The sequence below is a fragment of the Mastacembelus armatus genome, chromosome 3 (genome assembly GCF_900324485.2).
Source record: "Mastacembelus armatus chromosome 3, fMasArm1.2, whole genome shotgun sequence".
In the NCBI taxonomy this organism is placed as follows: domain Eukaryota; kingdom Metazoa; phylum Chordata; class Actinopteri; order Synbranchiformes; family Mastacembelidae; genus Mastacembelus; species Mastacembelus armatus.
This window is the reverse complement of record NC_046635.1, coordinates 12,382,159-12,403,968: the sequence shown is the minus strand read 5'-3', so window position 1 is coordinate 12,403,968 and position 21,810 is coordinate 12,382,159. Positions and strand designations below refer to the sequence as shown.

At 37.8% G+C, this 21,810-nt stretch overlaps 1 protein-coding gene across 7 annotated transcripts in view; it reads right to left on the bottom strand.

The window, feature by feature from the left end:
- furina (furin (paired basic amino acid cleaving enzyme) a) overlaps positions 1–21,810 on the bottom strand; it is a 77,806-nt gene that overhangs the window by 36,062 nt on the left and 19,934 nt on the right. For all 7 annotated transcript variants that reach the window (XR_003296431.2, XR_003296432.2, XM_026320488.2 and 4 more), the window contains exon 3: positions 1,189–1,287. Coding sequence is in view for 5 of the 7 variants with exons in the window: in XM_026320488.2 (XP_026176273.1) it covers positions 1,189–1,287 (99 nt within the window). In the remaining 2 variants the exon portion in view is untranslated. The remainder of the gene's footprint in view (positions 1–1,188; positions 1,288–21,810) is intronic.

Here is a 21,810-nt window from a genome sequence, read left to right as displayed (position 1 = left end):
CCACATTCTCTGGACATAATACATTAACACGCTTTTGTTCACAGTTATTACACGCAACAATGAGGAAGATTATACAAAATATTATAGGAGACCAATGAAGTAAAGATGATAACCACTGTTTCATAGTTTAAGTAATTTTTTATAAAAGTATTTCTAAAGGTCCAATGCTTTTCTGATACAAACTTCTTCAAAAAGTATCCTCTTTCACAGCTACACAAGTCTTTGAATTCCCACAGCCACAAATGTTAATTCCAACATATGTCCTTCCCAATGGGCAGGACACAGATTCATTTTCAAACTAACCTCAAACTCTCTTGGCCTACACTCAGAAAATACACACGTGAAATTTCAATTTAGATCAGTCAAGGGGGAGGAACTAGTTTTACAGGAGTGTATGCATCTGGGGAGTGTCCATGGGGGAGCACCAGCTCACCTTCAAACACTCAGGTAAAAGGAAAAACACCCAATGTGGCTGTTATGTCTCATTTGACACGTCCATTACAAAAAGGTGATAAATGAGGGCTAAGAGTTTGATTCTTTGCCCTGTGGCTTTTATCTTACCCTCTTTGTTCCGACTCTGTTTCTTATGCCACTTTTCCATTATACAGTTTTAGCACTACTTGGCTCTAATTAGACTTGACTCGGTTTTGGCCATTTTCCATTACAGTTGAGTACCACCTAAAGGTGGGCAGGGTCGTCACAGCACAGTGCTGCGAAACTGACGTCCTTCATATGCGACACAAACTTACACATATATACCTCCTCGTAGGACCAGTGTTTTATTGCAAGAAGCATTAGTCATTTTCCTTGTTCTGTTGACTTTCATATAGTTCTCCTAATTAAAGAGATCATGTTTAACTCTGTCATATTAAAAACCTAACTCTAAACTTTAATCGATAGGCACATGATCATAATAATAATATATTATTTAATATCATTATATAATATTTTAATCAAGAGTTATGAAGCATTGTATAAATGACTTGCAGAAGGATTACATACTGTATGGACTCAAAGCTAAGCGTAGTAAACTGAGGGTTTCAAACAGTAAGAAGTGAGCAAGAAATGATTGACACCAAAAACTGAACAAAGGATGTAGTAATTACTGCTCTGGCTTGCTTAAAACCCCACAACTCACATGCTTTTTCCCCATAACATAGTCTGAAGACCCAGAAGTAAACTTCTTACCTTAGGATCTCTTTCTAGACGGACTTGTGTCCCCCTGTGGTCCGACAGTGATCGTTTCACCACTCTACGATGCCGGAAGTGATAATAATCACCAAATACCTAAAAACACAAAAAGATAAAATCTGTTATCAGAAAAGTTCATTTAAATATCTCTGTAATCCAAATATACTTCTGCATCTGATAAGAGCTTCAATAAAGTATGAAACTACTACTACTACTACCACTACTACCACTACTACCACTACTACCACTACTACCACTACTACTACCATTAAACCATAAAAACTAGAGAATCGTTCATCTATGGAGATTCTCCAGAATAGCAGTCTCAACCCAAAATGTGGGAAACACAACTGCATGAACAAACAACATCTAGCCCATTAAAAAGATGCATTCAGTACTAACATTCAGCAGCAGCAATAAAAATGAAGACCTATCCAATTCAGCCTACCTGACATGACCTCATAGAAACATGTACTGTATATAAGAATATTTACCTTTACACCAACACAGCCAGTGGGATCACTGGCCTGATCAAAACATTTTATCATTAAAACAATTATAAATTATTATACATCACAATAAAGTCATACATACACAAGTCATTATTGATTTATTGCCATATTTAATATTTTATTGAAAGCAAAGCAATGTTAACCAAAGTGCCCTACCGTGGCACTGACAGACCAAAAGCAGCATCAAAATATACAGTATTTAGAAGTATCGCTTTGTTTGACAGTGTAGGTTAAACAATGTGTATAACCCTTTTTTTTTTTTTTTTTTTACACTGTTTTTGTCTCTGTAGCTTCTGCTCAGTTCTTATAACTTTAACATATCCCTAGTGAACCAATTGGCTCCATTTACCATTAAAAAGTGTTCCCACAGTTAGAGAAGCCTATTTAACTAACTCCAGATTCCACCAGACTGACTAACATATTTCCCTGTAGGAAACATGACCAATAATAGACTGTACTCAGTACACTAATTACCACTTGTAATCAAAGTCATTAATTTTGAGCAATGACACACTTTGGAGTGTATGCTGTTTAACCAAATATAGGCACTCCATATGATAGGAGAGCGTTTCACAAGGAAGACAACTTAGTGCGGTGAATCGCCATAAGTGATACAACAATTTGCAAATAAACTGTCAAACTGGGATAACCCACTGATAAAATTTTATCAAGTATGAACAATCAGTTTTTGTCTCTCCAAAGTAAAGATATGCTCGCTTTATATTACTGTAAATTTAACATGTAGTGGATGTTAAGATTGTATAATAATAAATAAAAAAATATATAATGTTGATAATGAAAAAATTTGAAACTTGTGAGCCCAAAAGACTATTTTTCATTTACTGTTAAAAACTATTTACCAACCAACCACTGAAACATCTATCAAAGTACTCAGGTGGTGTTAATGGCCCCATATGCTCAGAATTGTTAATTAATGATTTCACTAAGGAGAAAATGGGGAAATGTCATTAAACTGACAGCCATAAAGAAAATCAGCACTGCACGCAGAGTTGAGATATGCAAAATTAAACTAAATTATGGGCAGAACAAACATATATGATGTGAGCTAAGCAAAAAAAAAAAAAAAAGCAAAATAAAAAACTTATACACAATTTTGTAATGTGACAGTGACACTTTGTCCTCCAGCAAAGGGTGATGTAGAACTAAGATACTGCAGTGTTTAATGCACCATTCCTTCACTGCTGAAGAGGTAAAGATCAGTCTCCCAACCTTCTCTGCTCCTATTTAATCACAATAAAGAGGGTGATTCCAGCCAGGCTAATACAAAAGGCCCCTGCACCCAAAGCCTGTGGACAATAGGGAGGCAATAACCAAGAGAGAAGATGCATGTTACGGTGATATTCAGCTCAGAGGTGAAAACACAAACACAAGTCTGGGAATTTGTGTCTTTGTTAGGGAGCGTGTAAAACCATTAAAAGGGGCATAAATCGCTTATATCCAACGGCATCAGCTGAGCCAACAGTCCCTTTTCTAAGCAAGAGAACAACAAGAGCAGGTTGTGGGTTCATTGTTTAAATCCAGATAAGAGCCTAGGAGGTGGGACACTGATCAAAGGCATGGATGTAGAGTGGCAGGGTCCATTAAGCAACTCTAAATAATGCTAACACCAGTGAAAACTTAGAAACAAAGTACCAATACTCAGTTCATCCATTGCTTTCTTTGTCAATGTGAGGTAATGTCAATTAGACATGCTCACACAGACCCATAATGTTAGTTAAGGATATTTCTGGGACAGCAAGCAAGTGCTTTCATATAAGTCATATAACAGCTGATAAACATCAGGGGCCATATTCATAAATATTCCTTGTGCAAAGAGTAGCTCGGCCTTTTGTGTCCACTGGATATTCACACAAAAAGGCATATTTGAACTTCCCCAGTGTTGTCGGAGTAATTGAAAAGAGAAAAGAGGTGTACGCAAATAAAAAGAGTTACCACAACATCATCGTTCATGTTGCTTTCAGTACGGACTATAAACAGCATGTCCATTTTTTTCCCGGTTACTTTTAAATAGATTAAATGTGTGTGATCAGGGTAAAATATACAAAAGTTGAGACCCCCAGGCTACAAATTTTTAGGCCAAGTTAGGAGCTCTCAGAGGAATCTTAAAAGACTTTAAGAATGTTTTTTACAATTAAATAGTTTACTTCTTTTTAAACACATGGTAAAAAATTACATTGAGGAAATACATCCTGAATTTCTGTCCAGGTATCTATCTTTGCCTACCTACATTGTGCAGATTGTGAAACAGGCCCAACACATACTGGGATTTTATGAATCTTATTGCTACTTTTAACTTTTTGTCAACTAGAAAATTACTTTCTCTTTGCTCCTGCTAATTGCAGTGTTCACCTTTAAGTATAGCTATCTGATTAATATGGCAAGTTCTCAAAAATATCTGATAATTCATCAATTTAATATGAGATAATGTAGGAAATCACTATGTGATAGGGAAGTTGGCTATAATAATTAATTTAAAAAGAATTCTGAAAAATTCTAAAGAATGTTTTCTATATCACAAAGTGATAAGGTATAGCCTAATATTCAGATATTTAAGGTCAAGTCATATATACGTGTATAATTCGAAATCAAGCTTTATTCACATAGCACCTAGCATCATTCATAGACAAGTTTATACAGGTCGGCACTTCCAGAATGTAGCCCGTCATTAGATTTTAAAAAGGATAAAAATATTTACCCTATAAGCACATGTCACAACAAAGTAACTTCAGACTGGACAGAGATTTTCTCAGACCAAAAAGACATTTACATTTAGACAAATACAGGTGTACACACGCACACGCGCACACGCGCACACACACACACATAAAGGCTCCTCACATTAAAAACAGCTCAAGTCTTATGCTCAACTTATGCATACACACACTTACTCTCCCTTTCACCAAAATGAAGGCCATTTCAGCCCTGCTAAATGTCTACCCTACAGCTCAATTATCATTCAGCAATCAGCAACAACACTTAAGAGATTATGTTTTCAACCATTTAATCTCGAGACAGCACTGTTTCTGTGGGGGTTCACAACTTTCCACAGGGAAAAAGGCCATTTACAACAAAGGCATTTAGAGGGAAAAATGATGTGGAAACAGACGGCCTTGTGAGTGACCATTACCAATGTGATAAGCTGGGCACTGATAGAGCAGAACAGGCTTAACTGGAGCTCTGCAGGTGCCCTATTACTAAAGTGAAGCATTAATCCGTCACCCTCATTAAAATGCACGGTAACAGACAGTGGAAAATTACTGTCTGCTGGTTTGTTTGCATGTTTGCTCCCACTCCGTCTGCCAAATTTACCTTGTGGGAAAGCACTTATCAAAAGGTCTGGTGTCTCATCTCCAGTGACTGTTGACATAATTATGCTTTACAAAGAGCCCAACAATGTCTGGAGACAAATTGGGAAAGAGGTTTGGGGGCTGCAACTAAACGATATGAAACTGTTTTCCATATGTAGACATGAATGTCAAAGACAAAGCCTGTGGATTTCGAAAATTCCACTGAAGGAGGAGGTCATTATTGCACTTAAATTGCGGACAAATCTATAAAACCATACTTCCTTTCAGTTTTTACATTTAATGGCATTACCTTTAGTGGCATCAGGGATATGGGGCATTACCATATTTCATTTGTGCATCAGCGAGTTGAGATAAATTGAGAAAATGAGACTTAAGCAGGCACGAGCGATACAGACTCCTAAAATAGTTCAGCAAGTTGTTTATATAATGAGGCTGGAGTCTAATTACTCAGTGTGGTGAACGAACAGGACCGCCACAGTGGCAGCTGGACATAACCAGCAGTTTCTTTTCAAGCAGGGCAAAACTGACTGAACTGCCCCCACACACCTGAAAATGGGTTTGCACAGCTGGTCTTCCTATCTGTCAGACTACATTTACTCATTACATGTTCTCTACTCTTTGTTTCCTCCCTTCATTATTTGCCCTTCAATAGTCACTCTGTATGAACTTACTCATTCTTTCAGTTTTATCTGGCAGCTATGTTATTATGCATGTACTTTATTATAACATCAGGTAAAATAACATTGTTAGCCTTTACGCAGCAGGCATACACAGATGTAGGTGAAGTGATGGCTAGTGTGCAGAAAATGTGTCTAAATACATCCAAAGTATATGAGAATAAACTATTAAGTCTATGAAACCTTATAAGGCAAAATCTACCTATCTATTTATCAACACGAAGTCAATTCCCAACAAGCTACTGGCCCCATTCCTTACTCTGTTTATACAGTAAATACAAGATTATGATCCTTGGCACAGTCTACCGTTTACGTTGATTATTCGGAAAATGTTAGATTAGTACATTTAATATTGTTGACAAAACAAGAGGATTAAATTGGATGGTGAAACATTTAAGCAGAAAGTAGAACTAAGAAAGACCATTCTGCATTTATAAATGGTCATAATGCTGATATCATTAGTGGTCATTGTGAAATCTTAGTTTCTTTATCCCATCTTTCTGTCCCTTAGGCACAGAACTGAATCAACCTAGTTGAAACTTTAGCGGCCAACTGTGGGTTACACTGCACAAAAGCAATGCTTATCTCTTCTGGAGATTATGAAGAATCATGTGATTATCACCAAACAATTCTAAAAAGTTTTAAATGCATCTTTTATAACCTTTTCTGCAATGATTCTATGCACTATTTAATACTTCTGCAACCATGTTATCACCCAGGCCAATTTCTGCACTGTCTTGGCTCTCCAATGAAATAATCGACCCTTCAGGTAAAGACTGTTTTTTTGCAAAACCTGAGGACCTTTATCTTGAGGCAAAACCCTTCACTACATCCTTTCCTTGCAAATGACCTTGCTCTTATCTCGCATTAAGAAAAAAAAAAAAAACAGTTTTTGTCTACTTGTCTTCTCTCTCTTCACTTTTTTATGAATAGAGACTTCAGAATTTTGAAACTTAATTTTCGCTTCTTATATCTTGAATGCTTCAAATCTTGTAGGTATCATAAGTCACAAGATGAGCACTTAGAAATTGACAGGAAACTTAACAACTCTTAAGTAATGGCCACTGTCACAGATTTTGTTTTTCTTTGCACTTTTTTCCTGCTGCTTTCTTAGTGAGTTTCTAAACCTAAACCTCCTCACTGTTCAGGATACTAAATACAGGTTTCAAGTACTATCAGAAGAAATAAATGTAACCTCTAGATCGCAACACAGAAAATACCAGAATAAATAACCCAAGACGGATTTATATACGCATTGTAAGAAAGTTTGTTTTTCATATACAGGCATTATTCCGCATTTTGTCTGAAGGGTTGTGATGGTGAGATGACAGAGGGTAAGTGTTGTGAGGTATGGTGAGGGATCGTGGCAAATCTTTGCAGTGCTGCTAGACTATCAGTCATATTTAATGTTTCTTGTTTGCTGGTGAAAGGGTGTCTGCATAATGTTTGGGAAGCATGATGTTTACCAGCTGAGACACTGGCGCAGTTTTAAAGTTCACAGGCTTCCTGATATTTTTACTACTAAACCCATAGGTATATACAGTAAATGTCAATGTTGTACTGAGAGAGATGTTAAATACACTGCTGAGCTCACAATGTAACACAAGAACAGATGTCTGAAGATTCATAGGTTCTCAGATTCCAGGTGAGGTTATGTGGACAACTTAGGCTACCCACTTAGTGTGGCCTAAGTGGCTGTCTTAGACAGCCCAAAGAACTTCAGCTACCCTAAGTAGGCATTCAATAAGGTAGCATCCACATCAGGTAGAAAGACAAGTTAACAAGCTGAGACTTCTGATCCAGAGAGGAAAAACCTGGTCATTCCCGATGTAGCTGGTGTTTCAAATGATCTTTGGGATGGCATACACTACAAACAACAACTTAACAGGAGAATGGCTCGGCACAGGAAGATCAACTCCTCTGGACCAAATTCACCAGCACCCTTTTTCCTACATTTAAAGGAAAAACGACACTCATTTGAAGACGACATACATATTTTGGACAGAGGACAGATGGTTTCTGAGAGGGGTCAGAGAAGCCATACATGCTCGAATGGAAAAACTCTTAACAGAGAAGGGGAGCTGAGATACAACATTTCTAAACGAAGTTAAAGATCTCTTCACATGTCCTTCAGGAAGGACACACTTTCCAACAAGTATGTGGATCAGAGGGGTCACATGAGTCGACCCTTAGATCTTAACAATTGTCATCTGTGCTTACTTCCATTGTTCACCTGGGAAGCCTATTCAGGCCAGGTGTGAAGTGATCAACTCTTGCCCCATTTACATAGTCCACCTATCAAACCTATTCAGGCTAGGGGTGGATGGAAACCAGCTTGTAAGGTAAAGTTGAGATCTCCAAACCAACTTCCCTTTAGACTAAAAAAAGCTACTTGGATGAGTGGTGAAAAAATTTGCCTTAACTACTAGTAATCCAGTTACCATGACTTAGCTTTCACATACAACAACAGATGCTTATTTCTTATTACTAATAAATATAAACACGCAAACATGAGCCTAATGTATGCTTCATCCTTCTTGGGTATCTGCTTTAGCAAATGAGGGACACAACGATGCCCCGACTTTATGGAGTGGATGAGTGTACAGCATGCTGGCAGAGCTGCTGCAGGGCTGTTAGCTCAGGGGTCGATCAGAGCTGTCCTCAGATGACTAACTCTAACTCCACAGCAGTCTTTATAGTGCTATGACTGTAAAAATCAGATAAGCACAAGACAGCACACATACGCAGCTGTGTAGGCCCTAGATCAAAACCAAAGCCTCAGTTGCACAGACTTGAACAGGCTATCATAAACAATTTCAGACAAGTCAATAAAATTGAGAAGCAGACGCACATCAAGCTTTATTGTTTCCTGCTGTTATAGGAAGAGAACTCAGCCAGTGACCTGCTAAGCTGCGTCATAGATATTCTGTCATGGTTATAGATTTCACCCCTTAAGCTATTTCATTGAAAAATGTTCTTTATATTCATATGCATTCTTCACAAAAGAAAATAATGTGGCAAAAGCAAAGAAGAGCCATGACCTCTATGAATCAATACTCTCACTTCTCAACCAGGCCTTAACCTAACCCCCTCTGAGATGTGAACTTTAGGCTCAGGGTGGAGTTCCTGTCATCTTAAACAATTAGCTCCACATGAGCTGAGTTATAACCAGCAGGTGCTGTGGTGACAGCTTTTCTAACCAAGTCGTTCTGTTAAGTGTTTTTGAAAGCAACCTCTCAAAGCAGAGATGTGATCCCTTAAAGGAGACAACTGAGAAAGTGTGTGTGTTCCGAGGTGTGGTGAGGGATTGTGGTACATCTCTGCAGTACTGCTAAATTATCAGTCATACTTGATCAAACTGAGCTTATGTTTCTTGCTATGCTGCCTATGTTGGTGAAAAGGAGCCTGCAAAATGTTTGGGAAGCATGATGTTTACCTGGTGAGACACTGGCGCAGCGGTGCAGTTTACATAAATCCTGACATTTTTACTGCTACTTAACTTGCAGGTATACAGTAAATGCCAATGGTGCAGTGAGATAACTATTAAATGCACTGCTGTAATCAAGTAAAAAATATTGGGATCAGTGTGATGTCCTCCACGTTTCAAATTAAAATCCACTCACTTTCCTCCCAGGTAAAGCCTGGGGTAACTTTGTTTCAGCAGTTAAATGTCTTCATGGTCTTCAAGAGGTAATCCACTTCTAAACTAATGGGCTTGAATAATTTTGTTTTTTTATTCTTAATTACTTTTATGTCTTCAAACAAAGACATCCACAATTGATGTCTTCAATTTAAAGGCCCCTGCTTCATCCAGTATAACTGACAATGTCTCCACTGAAGGTAAAAGAGAAAATTCCTGTACTATCATATATAAATTGGTAGGGGTCCAATCAATAGACAGGTGACTTTGTAAAAGGGTAGTTAGGTTAAAACCGTCACTGATGAGACTTTTGAAGAATGATTCAACTGGTCTTGATATTCATCATGTTTATTCGGGGGGGATCTGACTGCATCCAGTTTTGAATGTAGACTTCCAAGTGGTTTTCAAGTGCTTCCTGAATCTTGAAATTCAGCTGCTAAAGGTTTTGATGTCCAACAAGCAAATATGAGTCATCCACAGCACCTGTTTCAGTAGATTTTCATATTCACCCAGTCAAAAACACATTATTTATCCATATTTGTGCTACAGACAGTTTTTCAGTGTTTTATTTAATTCTGACTGCACTCACAGTAGCATTGTTCATTTCTCCACTTCAATCTTCATTGTTTTAATAAAATTTTAAAATAGGTTGTTTTTTCTATATGTTTTATGGAGAATTCGTTGGTTTGTTCAATAAATGCAACATATTTCCAAAGTCAATGAGTAATCGTGTAAAATAACCGTGATTTCAATAATGACCAAAATAATCGTGATTATGATTTTCTTCCATAATTGAGCAGCCCTACAGGTAAGGCACCATTCTTGGTTTTAATGTTAAAAAAACATGCAGGCTGTTTTTCTCAACATTTAAAGTAAGCAGTGGGAAAGCCAGTCTGCAATTTTAGATGTGACAGACAGCTTATCATGCAAATAAATCATAATGTCATCAGCATACATTTCTGATTGTACATTCGAACAACCTCTGGAAAGTTATTCAAATACAACCTAAACAATAATGGCTCAAAATAGACCTCTGTGGAACACTAGTAGGACAAGTGTCAATGGCGATATTTTTGACTGAACCCAAGTACATTGTTTATGCACTGTCAAATAAGATTTGATCCATTTTAATGTATTACAAGAGATTAAAAGATTAAATCATAGAAAGAAGAGCATTATTATTATTATCAACAGTGTCAAATGGTTTGCAGAGATCTATAAATACCACACCAACTATGCCACCCGTATTCAATATTTGGCTAACTTTCTGTTGAATGGTGTCTCTGGAAATCAAAATGTGTACAAGACAAATTATGGTGGACCTCAAAAAAGTTCACGAACTGATCTAGTACTACTTTTTCACTTCCCTTCAATACAACTGGCAAAACTGGTCTGTAATTCACAACATTTAATGAGTTACCAGATTTAAAAATTGCAGAAATAATCCCAAATTTACGGCAAGAAGGGAAAATACTCTGCTTAACAGACAAATTTACCAAATGAGTCATGGAAGCCAAAAATATGCTTTGATTGTTTAATAAATTAGAATTTAAACTTTTTTTTTTAAAGAATTAGGGATAGTGATCTCGGGGACAGCAGTTATAGGGAAAATTGGAATATCAAGATTTTGGAGGATAATCTTAAAGTTCCAAGTACCAAAACAATCAGCCAGAATATTTACAGACACTACATATATAGTACCATTACATCTAAATTACGAGAATTACGTATTTATATTGTCTGTTTTAACAGAGGTAGTGTGCAGTTTAGCCTCCTGACAGGAGTGCCATAATGAACACCATTATATAAACAGTCAGGAAAGGCATGCTGTGTAGTGTGTGAATAAACATGGACAGTGATATTAATGCAACAGTGATTCCCAAATATAAGCACAGCCACAGATTATGTGACTGAATTGACTGATCTAAAAATTTTTATTGCCAGATGTCTAATTTTTTACTTTAAAAATTGATTGCTGCAGAGCTTTCAAGTGTGGTGAAAGAGATGTTTAAAGTCAGTTTTTGAAGGTACACACAGGGGTAATGTCCTTGACAATACGTTTGACAGCTGAATCTGAATCTTCTTCTATAAAGTTAACGGTGTGTTAAAACTGCAAAAGGAGCACTTGGGCTGTAAATGCTGAGGGTGTAAGGACACACGTAACTGTGAGAGCTGTCACTACCAATGACATCTCATTAATAACCTGTTGCATTTTTCCTCAAATTCCCTTATACACACAGACCCCCCCCCCACACACACACACACACACACACACAAGTACAAAGGGAGGAGAGGAGGGGTGAAAAAGAGAGAGCAAGAGAGAGAAAATGAAGACAGTGCAAAAAGGTGCCTGTCTGTGGGACAGGACCTAATAAGATTAAACTCTGGCATCTAATTTTATCTCCCCTCTTTACTCTTAGAGCACTGATTGGTATTTCTGTCCAGGAGCAGTGTCCTAACCAGTTCTTTCAACCTCAATGAAGGACTAGTGGTGCCATTTAAGGAAGCTGCACTCTCCATCTTAAGGATTTCCATCATTGTCATGTCCCTCCACAGAGGACTGGCCACTTTTGTCTCTGCACCCACCACAGGTATTTAAGTCCTCTATACTTGAATTTAATGGACTGTCATAAGAGCCTCCCTAAGGTGCAGACCAGCACCAATTTTGAGAAAAATCTATATAGGACATAAGGCTTATATTAGTAGGTGAAACATTTCTCCATTTAATGAAAAGTGTCTTCAGTAAAGACAACCTTTCCCTACTATGTTTGTTTTTGTATTTCATTGACATATTTTGTTGAGTTCTGGGGGTCAAACCCATAGTCAAAAAATACATTTGACTGGGGGTGTATGAATTTGTCAAGTTCACTCTTTCCACACATACTGATTTTAAAGCAACTTTTTCACATTACTCCATTATTCCAGTGTGTCCTGTTGCACACAGCGCATAAAATTGATCCACAACGTTGTTCTATTGTTACCCAGAGGTACACACAACCGTGTATGATCCCCCTCACTTGTCGAAAAGCCTCCCATTCATCGTACTCCTCGTCTCTGCATTCTAAGTGAAGTGGAGTAAAACAAATACAGATCAGAAAACAAGATCCGTCGCACAGATGGAAGAGCAGAAGCCATCCTCAACTGTTTGTTACTGCTGTTTCCATGGAGATGAGTCAGGGTTCTGTTTTGACAATGTGGTGTCTTGTAAGAGGGCAGGAGATAGTCCTCAATATTTGGTTTAGCAAAAAAAACAAAAAACAAAACAAAACAAAAAAAAAAAAAAAACATCAATTTTACAGCCTGTCTCTCTAGAGGTAGTTTATCCACAAGAACCCAAAACAAATTTTCTTATGCCCTATATCTTTTTATAGTGCCTTAGCATTAAGTCTTTTCAGAAAATGATACCAACCAAACATAAATGATGTAGGTTTGATATGGTATGCACTGCACATCTCAACTTAGTGATTATGGAAAAGTAGTTTAGCACATCCTTCTAGCTGAATGACTGATGGTCTCATCACTCTTGAGTTATCTGTGCTGCCACTGTCTTGCTTGAGGAAAGACAACAAGCTTTTACAATGTTATCACAAAACTCTTAATTTGGACAAAATCCTGTTGCCAGTGAATGGTGAATTTAATCCAATAACATTTACCTCACGTCTTATAGACCACCACACATATACCTTACCCTCATCCGGATGAAATCAGTTTCAACATCAATTTCACAGCTAAATGTGCAGCAAAAGTTATCAAAACACGATCCTGTGACTGCTCATAAAAGTGTTAAAATACACTAAGCTGTATTGAAGGTATTTAGTGTAATGTTGCCACCAAAGAGACAGACCTTTAGGGGTACGTAAACTTACATTAAAAGGCACACCCATTGTCAAACTACCTGGCAGGGATCACTTTTTTAAACTCTGCACTGAGATCAAAGTTTCCCTCAAATGAACGGCATCACAACTGTGAATGGTAACAGGAAACAACCACGGGCCATTCCATTTCTGACAGCACTTTCGATAAAAAAAAAAAAAAAAAAAAAAAAAGACATCCTGTAAGTAAAGGATCATTTCCTTGAATATCAGTCATTAGTCAAGTATTACAGGAAAAGCATGCTACACCCAGGTCTTATGTAGCACATAATGGCTGCCTGGATCTGATAAGACATTTGTAGAATATTTTCTGGACACGGTAACATTTTAAGAAAGAACAGCAATCACAGCTGGTGTGGCATTTTGGGGCATTGGTGTTATTCTGGTTGCAACAGGTTGCAGACCCCCAAAAAAACTTCACATCACAGTTTTGTGAAAGAGGAACACAGATGCTTTTGCTTTGCATGATGGAAGAATGGTTTTACATGTCCTTTTTAAGTTTGTTATTGTGTGCACACACAGAGAATAAACAGTATACAGCCCTGCTAAACAGTTTACAGTATTCTGATTTTCACTAATCACTATTCTAGAAACATGTTAACAAACGCAGCAGTGCAACAGCATAGGCAGTGAAGAACTGTATAAAGGTTTCATTAAGACAAAAACACACTCAACACTTATAAGACCTCAAGGATGCACAATTTATACTTCGTGAGAAGTAAATGCAAAACAGAAACGTTGTTTGCAAGAAAACTGCACATTGATCTTTTAAGTTACTATGTGCAAAATGCATGCAATAATGAAGCAAATTGGCTAACAGACAACATAAGGCACAGTTTGTCCTTGCAGCTCAAATCAGTGCTGCATGATGTGTTGCACAGGTAATGTTGTGAGAATAATGAGCAAATTTTAATCAGTGTGGTACTCTTACTTACAATTAAGCAGAGTAAACTAGTGTCAACAGCAAGCACTGAGTTTGATGAAAGTAATATTTCAGAGAAACTGAACCGGGCTTTCAGTGGTTCATCACATTGTTTCTAGCCCTACCGCTTTCTAATCTTATGAAAGCAAATCAACATAAAACTCATGCTCCAAACCAAGTCCAGCTGCAGCCACAACTGCTGTGAACATCATAACACTTAACTCATCTTAATCTGAAATTGATTTGTTTATTTATGTGGGTAAATGTCAATCAACAAAATTATTCATAATTTCGTCTTCCCTAGGCAGTATGAACAAATGAGCACTTCCAACCAAATAATTTAGTAATCGTGGGAAGATATGTTGTGTGCAGCTCCAATGCAGAATATTCATAGTAGACATCAACACGGCACAAAATGACTTGGGTCTCATCTACATTGTGAAAATGAAAAGCAGTCACTGCTGTGTCAAGGAACATTAAACTCGTATGACATGGCTGCCTTTATTTCAGCTCCCTGTCAAACAAAGCTGCGCTGGGTCCAGCATAAAAATAATATCAATCAGGCACTTGTTCCAGAGAGTGGAGCGTGTATGGACATTAAGCAGTGTATTGCCTTGCATTTTATATCTGATCTTGGCACAGAACATCACATTCAAGTCCTACATCAATACAGTTTAAGTAACAAAACATGAGTGGAGAGAGCTGTGCGTGCAAGATGGATAACCAAACGCAATTATAAGCACCGTATCCATCTCATTCAATTGACTAAATTCAATGTCAGACCACAGAGTCCCTCAAAATGCAAGCAAAGTGTTCACCTTTGAACTTTGATATGTCAGAAATTTGTATTTTCAGTCCAACATTCATTAGAGTCTGTAGTTTTGGAGGGATATAATTATAAAACTTAACACATAAAGGATTTATAGTGTCCCCTAATATGACAACTTATAATGCACAGATTTTAATATTCACAGCTGTTTGGACTGTTTTATACAGTATACTGTCACAGTGAACCTACCCCACAATCACCATGCCCCAACAAGCAAAAAAGCTGTACTAACTTTTCCCATCCTCTATGCTCAGGTTTTTTTGCTTCAGTGAACATATGGTGGCTGAGAGATGTCAAACAAACCTTGAAGGGCAAAAGATCTCACAATAAACACAATTAGAAAATTCTCAAGTGTGTTTTGGCACAGGTTTAAATAGGACACTGATAAAGATGGCCATTAAACAGCACAGCACGGCTGATGCTATTGTATGGCTGGGTCCTCACAGAAACAGGATGTTCTCCACGTCCTCCAAGTACAGACACCAAGCTATTCTCTATCCCCACCTCCACCTCAATCACACTCACAGCAGGAGAGAGTGAAAACATTCAAGCTGCACATAGCACAATGCCTAGCTACTAGTAGTGTCCTTACAGCACCACCAATTCATCTTCTGGATAGTTTAACTTTCCTAGAGGGAGTTTGATTGTCACTGAATCAATACAAGATGCAGACAGCTGTATCATCCAATTCAGTAATGGGACAAGGTGAAACAAAAGTTATCCAGATGTAACCACCATCACTCTACATCACAAAGTAAAAGAACAAACGTGATCCATGAAACTTGTCATGTGCCATCTTGCCATGGCCATGCCGACCTTAGTGACACCTTCAGAAATGCATACCATAAAACATAAGAAAGAAGGGGAAAACAAATATGACACATTTCCTTGTTAAGTAGTCAGCTGACTACCCAGAATATCATCAGTCATTTGAACCTACTTGATCTTGACATAACCTTATGTTCCATTATTTGTCCCCCTTATGCACCCTATTCCTTGATGTGTGTGGGTCTTGTAGTGGCATTTCAGGTCACACTAGTGGGGAACATTCCTTTCTCTTAAAGAGTCCATTCCAGTGTGAAGCTCTGAACACACCCACTATGTCCAGCTGACTGCCACAACTGCTAGATTCAGCTCTCTGGTTGCCCAAACCTCACTGCTGCTGGGACAATAACAGGAAGGCTGACCGCAGACATTTCCTCAAGTCTGACAACACTATCAACACGAAACTCAGTCCTAGAGTCTTTCATTCACTGGACAGCATAATATTTATTTGACTACATGGCACCTTCAACTTTCAACCCACATTTGATTCACAGCCCCTCAGTATATAGAAAAATACTGATAATATATATCTTACGATATTGGATTTGTTGTTAACTGTATTATCTGTATAAAATGTGTGAAATGAAGTAGGCAGGCCAACTGTGAGGCACATATTAGTTCATGGTTCCCTAGAATTTCAATGTGCAACTGTGACTATGCAAAAAGCAAAGCAAAGTTTCCTTTAACCTAAAGAAACAAGTCCCACCAGTTGCACCAGTCTCTGAGATTACTGTAAGCTGAAAATGGAACAGTTCCAAAACAGTAAAAGGAGTTGATGTGGTGCCAAAAAAAGATTAACATAGGTTCCAGACTGTGTTGTATGTGTGGAGGGAGAAAGAAAGAGGGAGACAGAGAGAGGTTCTTTCATAAACATCTAGTATTATAGGTCTGGAGAGCAGTGGGAGGCAGACTGTTTTCTGTGGACTAAACACCGAACCCACTTGTTGGGAAAGCACCATCAGAGCTAAGCTGAGCACGGGAATCAGCTATTTCCAATGTACCATAATTGCAGTTCTCCTGGTTTACTTTGTGTATTGAAAAGACAAGGAATGGCGCTACTAGACTCTCAGGAAGCCAGAGAATCTCCACTGTGCCACCAAGGCAGCGTGCGACTGGGCCTACTGAGGGGAATAAGAGCTGAAGCTGTCTGGACTGCTGCCCTGAGAATGAGAACGAGTCACTGAGGCTCACCAACTATAGCCACCACAGTATCCTGTCCAAAATATTGGTAACATTCCGAGAGCTGAGGCAGCCTCCAGAGGAACGGATCCAAACAGATGGACACTTCTCACAAAACAGCCTCTTCAATGTTTCCTGTGCAGTTGGTTTCCTGTATACTGTAGTAAATATGGCAAAAATCGGGACATTTTGGGGAAGTGATAACCCACTTCACTGCGGAGCCCATAACATCTGTGGTAGTGGACTATATGTACACTATCAGTTAAAAGTCGGGGCATCCATTCATTGAATGCGAAAGTATGTGTACACATTTGAATGGTAGTGTATGTAAACATATTAAGATTTACATTTTGGCATATGGGCTTTGCTGTAGTTACAATGCAGAGCAATAATGCTCAGTTTTTCCTACAATGGGGAGACACATCCAAATGAATCAACACAAATGTAGGAGAAGAGCTTCTCTGTTCTAAAGAAGGTTCAGTAGGAACACCATCCACAATTCACTAAAATTACTCAGGGTTACTTATTCACAGCTCTTTCTTTCACTAGCACAAAAAAAAAACACAAAGTGAAACAAATATTCATTTGTCAGTCAAATAAATGAACTTTCAGTTTGTGGTGCTATAGTCATATGGTGTTTCCTTACATCCATTTCTGTTGTCTAGATTAAAAAAAAACAAAAAACAATGTGCTTAATTGCTTGAGAAATTCTCCAGTGCTGATGACTAACTGATCACTGGCTTAAGTTGCCAACATTTGTTGCTTCACCTTACCAAGTGGACTGACAACTTATCCTGGTTTATATTAGTTTAAATTTAATTGTTCTTTGGAATTTTGCTGCTGGTTAGTGAGAAGAAGCACATCATCTTGGGTTCAGAGAAACTGTGGAAGCATTTTAAATAAACAAAGATGAACAGATCAACAATGAAAATGATAACTGAATGCAAAACCATAATATCAAAAAAATAAAATAAAAAAATTAAGATTGTGATATTGTCCTTCTGTAAATAACATACCAATTAATCTTTTTTTAGCCCAACTAAACAAAATCCCAGTAGCCAAAAAGCAAAAAACATGTATAACAACCCACTGGCACCAAACATCCACCATTTAAGAAAAAAAAAAAAAACAACTATATAAAGGCATCCAAGTCAGTCAGCATGGCTTCTGTCAGCAAAATCATCAGAAACAATAAAGAAGATGAGTTCTGTCTTCAAGCAGGCATCCAAGAATTAAATTTCACAATCATCTGATGAAGTGGGACGAGGGCAGGAAGAACTGTTATGCATTGATGCATAGCTTACATCAGCAATAAATTTTTCATGAACACTACAACACACACACCAACAACTGATACTGTACACAGATGTGACAAATTCCACTTCCTTTGCAACATGGCTAGATAACCTATAAAGAAATCCTGTGTTTTAGAGGTTGCCTCATTCGGTTGTCGAGCTCAAACTATGCAGGTTGAAAGGTTTCTGTGGAAACTGAAGAACACAGACCTGACAAGGGTGTCACATCAATAAAACAGATTTTATGACATCCTGGAAGAACAAACAATCCTTTGTCAAATGGATATCAGAAAAAAATGAACTCTATCTCTAGCACATTTAGAAACCATTTCTGCCAAGTTGGCAGGTTACCAAAACATTACTGGAAACATTCAAAAACAAAGGCATCTAACTCAGTGTGCAGTGCTGTGAGGAGGAACAGCCTGGTGCATGAAAGCGCTGAAAACCTCTAAAAAATTAATTTATGGTGCAACAAAAAGCATGAGAGCAAGGGACAGAGAGATGTTCGTTAGCTTGATGTTTTTATCAGCCACTTTGTGCCAAACAGCATTTTGACAAAACAGCGGCAGCCGGAATAAAAGAAACAGTACAGGCATCTTCAGGTCATTCAGACTAAAGCAGAAAAGGCTACAACTGATGAGAAAAGCAATCATTCTGTAGATTCTAATTCAGAAACACAGCAACTGCCAAGCACACAAAATTACAGTGCATGTGTTTGTTAACTGTACATTATGTATGTCGACCAAGGACACAGTGTAATTGTCACATTAGTTAAAATCTGATCCTCCAGAAACACAAAACCAAAATGCTCTCAAACAAAAACCTGTATTTCCACCCCTGATGGTCCTGCATAGCTAAACTTACAGTATAGGTGATAACGACACCTGATCTGAAATCTAAATCCAGCTACCCTGCTACACTGCAGCACAACCAAACAGCCCTAACCTGCAGATCTGTTATAACTCAGAAGGACTCCTGTTACAGAGGAGAAAAAAAAAAAAAAAAAAAACATATCATTTGCAGCCATCATTTAAAAAAAAAAAAAAAAAAAAAAAAAACCTCCACCCAAATGCTGCATTCCTCCCACACTGCTGCCTCCATTAGGCTAGTTACAGGATTTAAAGCATTCACCTCATTGTTTTCATTTTAGAAGACTTATCTGATCTAAGCCTTTACCCTTTTTAAATTGCACTGCAAATGACTATTCAGCCCCCCAGGTCAGCTTGTGTGTGTGTGTGTGTGTGTGAGAGAGGGAGTGTGGGTCATACAGGCCTGGTTACACAGGAGCATCCTGTTCTTTTTGACATGACATGAGTCAAAACACGCACACGTCAAAACACGCAACCAGTCAAAAGTTTGGACACACTTTCTCCTTATGTTCAACAGGAAAGTCCAAGTCCTTCCACAAGACAACAGCGCAGGCTGTTAGACCTGAAATGCATCATATTAAATTTGATTTTGTTTAATAACAAAAACAAGTGCAGGAATAGTGTATTATATTGTAACATAAAAAAAATCCAGTGTAAGTTAATGTAGAAAGAATGCCTTTTTTTCAAAAGCATAAGCGCATTAACACTGGTAAAGCAGCCCAGTAAAACCACAGTCTCATCTCATGACCACTGGAGCAGTTGGAAAAGAGCACTGTTAACGGGCCCATTAACTGGCCTCCTACCTTAAAGTGACGTGTTCTTTTTTTGCCCTAAAGATATTACCTTAAAACGTTACTTCTTGAACTTCATAGTTTATCTTACAAGCATACAGCATCCTAACCAAGGACATTAAGACAGCAGCATGTGGGAATTCTGTTTAACACACAAAGTAATAATAGGAATGTTTATGTGCGTTTCCTAGCTCACACACTGCCATTTTTTGTTTGTACAAAAGCAGAGTAAAAGCAAACTGACAGGAAAAGGAAGAGAGAGTTTGTGAGTTGGACACGTAAAAAAGGTCAGAATTCAACCAGGACACTGAACTTGTAGAAGTGATATGCAGACCACCAGGACATGAGAAAGCTGCTTTAAAAAGTTGTTTATATCAATATACTGCTGGCACATTTCAGGTTATACTTCTAATTAAACAATACATCTTGTTAAACAAACTTGAATTTGATTTCAGTTTGTTAAATATGTTAACATTTAATCAAGCATATTTAGGTAGCCAACAAGATAGTAACTTACAGTGCAAATAAAGCAAGAGTTTAAGTTTTGGAGAAGCTCTTAGGAAGGCATGCTCCTGCTGAGACTGAAACTTTAATTCACACAGTAAAGTCCTTCTGCCTTTTCTGAAAGTTAAAATACTTTATGGCTGCAACTAATCAATTTTCACAATTGATCTTTTTAATTAAGTATAAAATACATAACAGATTTAGTATATAGATACTTTATTTACAAGAGGCAGTTTTAAGTGTTAAAGTTAACCAAAAAAAAAAAAAAAACTGAGCAGAAACACATGAACAAAAAATAGCAGCTACTACTGATTATTATTTGAATTATTATTATTATTACAATTGAACAAAACAAAAAGGCTATTTTCAAAGGTTCTAAGTACTGACATTCTTCAAATACTTCAACCTTGTGTTTGCATGTGCATGTAGATGTGAGCATTTTCAGATTTAAAAGCTGGAGAGAGGGGCCTGTCTATGTATTTTCAGGTCCCCTCAGCACATCTGGCTCTTGTTACAGCCCCTGTGACCTGTGTGTGGTTCTGCTCCATCCCAGCCCCCATTGCTCCTCTGTGGGAGAGAAGACTAATGACTGAGTGGTGTCGGGCCTTTGCTGCGGCAGCTCTTAGGACCCCTGGCAACATGGGTGCTCATTCCTTTGCTCTAGGCTGGAAATGCCTCTTGCTAATCAGCTTGTTATTTTTTTCCATCTTTGACTGCAGAATAATGTTTTTGGTGAAAAGAGTGAAGCCAGTGGTCTGTTCATGCATTGATGTAATCCTCAGGATGTTTCCAGAAACACTAACTCATGCTGTTTTTGTCATCTAAGGAGGTTTGCCTCTCCTACTATTACTGTGTGTCACAACAAATGCAGGTTCTTGACAAGACAGCAATTATTGGTTTGACCTGATGCAGTGTTCTTTTGATTAAAAACCTTAGCTAAGGAAACCATGCAGGGTTACAAAATGTGATCTGAGGTTGAAGTATAATTTAAGAACTGCCAAACATCTCTAAGACAACAAATCACACTGAGCTATCTCTTTCAGGCTGTTAATATCTCCAACCCAGACCCAGACTCCAGTACATTGTTTCCCAACGTTTGTGGGTGAAGCCAATGAGAGAGAGAATGTCTGCACATATAGTGACTTAAATTACAACCCTATGTGCACTTACATTTTTTAATTAGTGTTAGTAAAATACAAAAAAACATCCTTTATAACATCTAGAACATTCAGGGACATAAGAAAACTAAAAAAAAAACAAAACAAAAAAAAAACAATTAACATCAGATTGGAAGCTTTTCCCCACATTCTGAGATAACATATTCTGTGTATAAAAATAAAAAGTTTAAAGGTGTGAAGTACAGGTTCTCTGGATT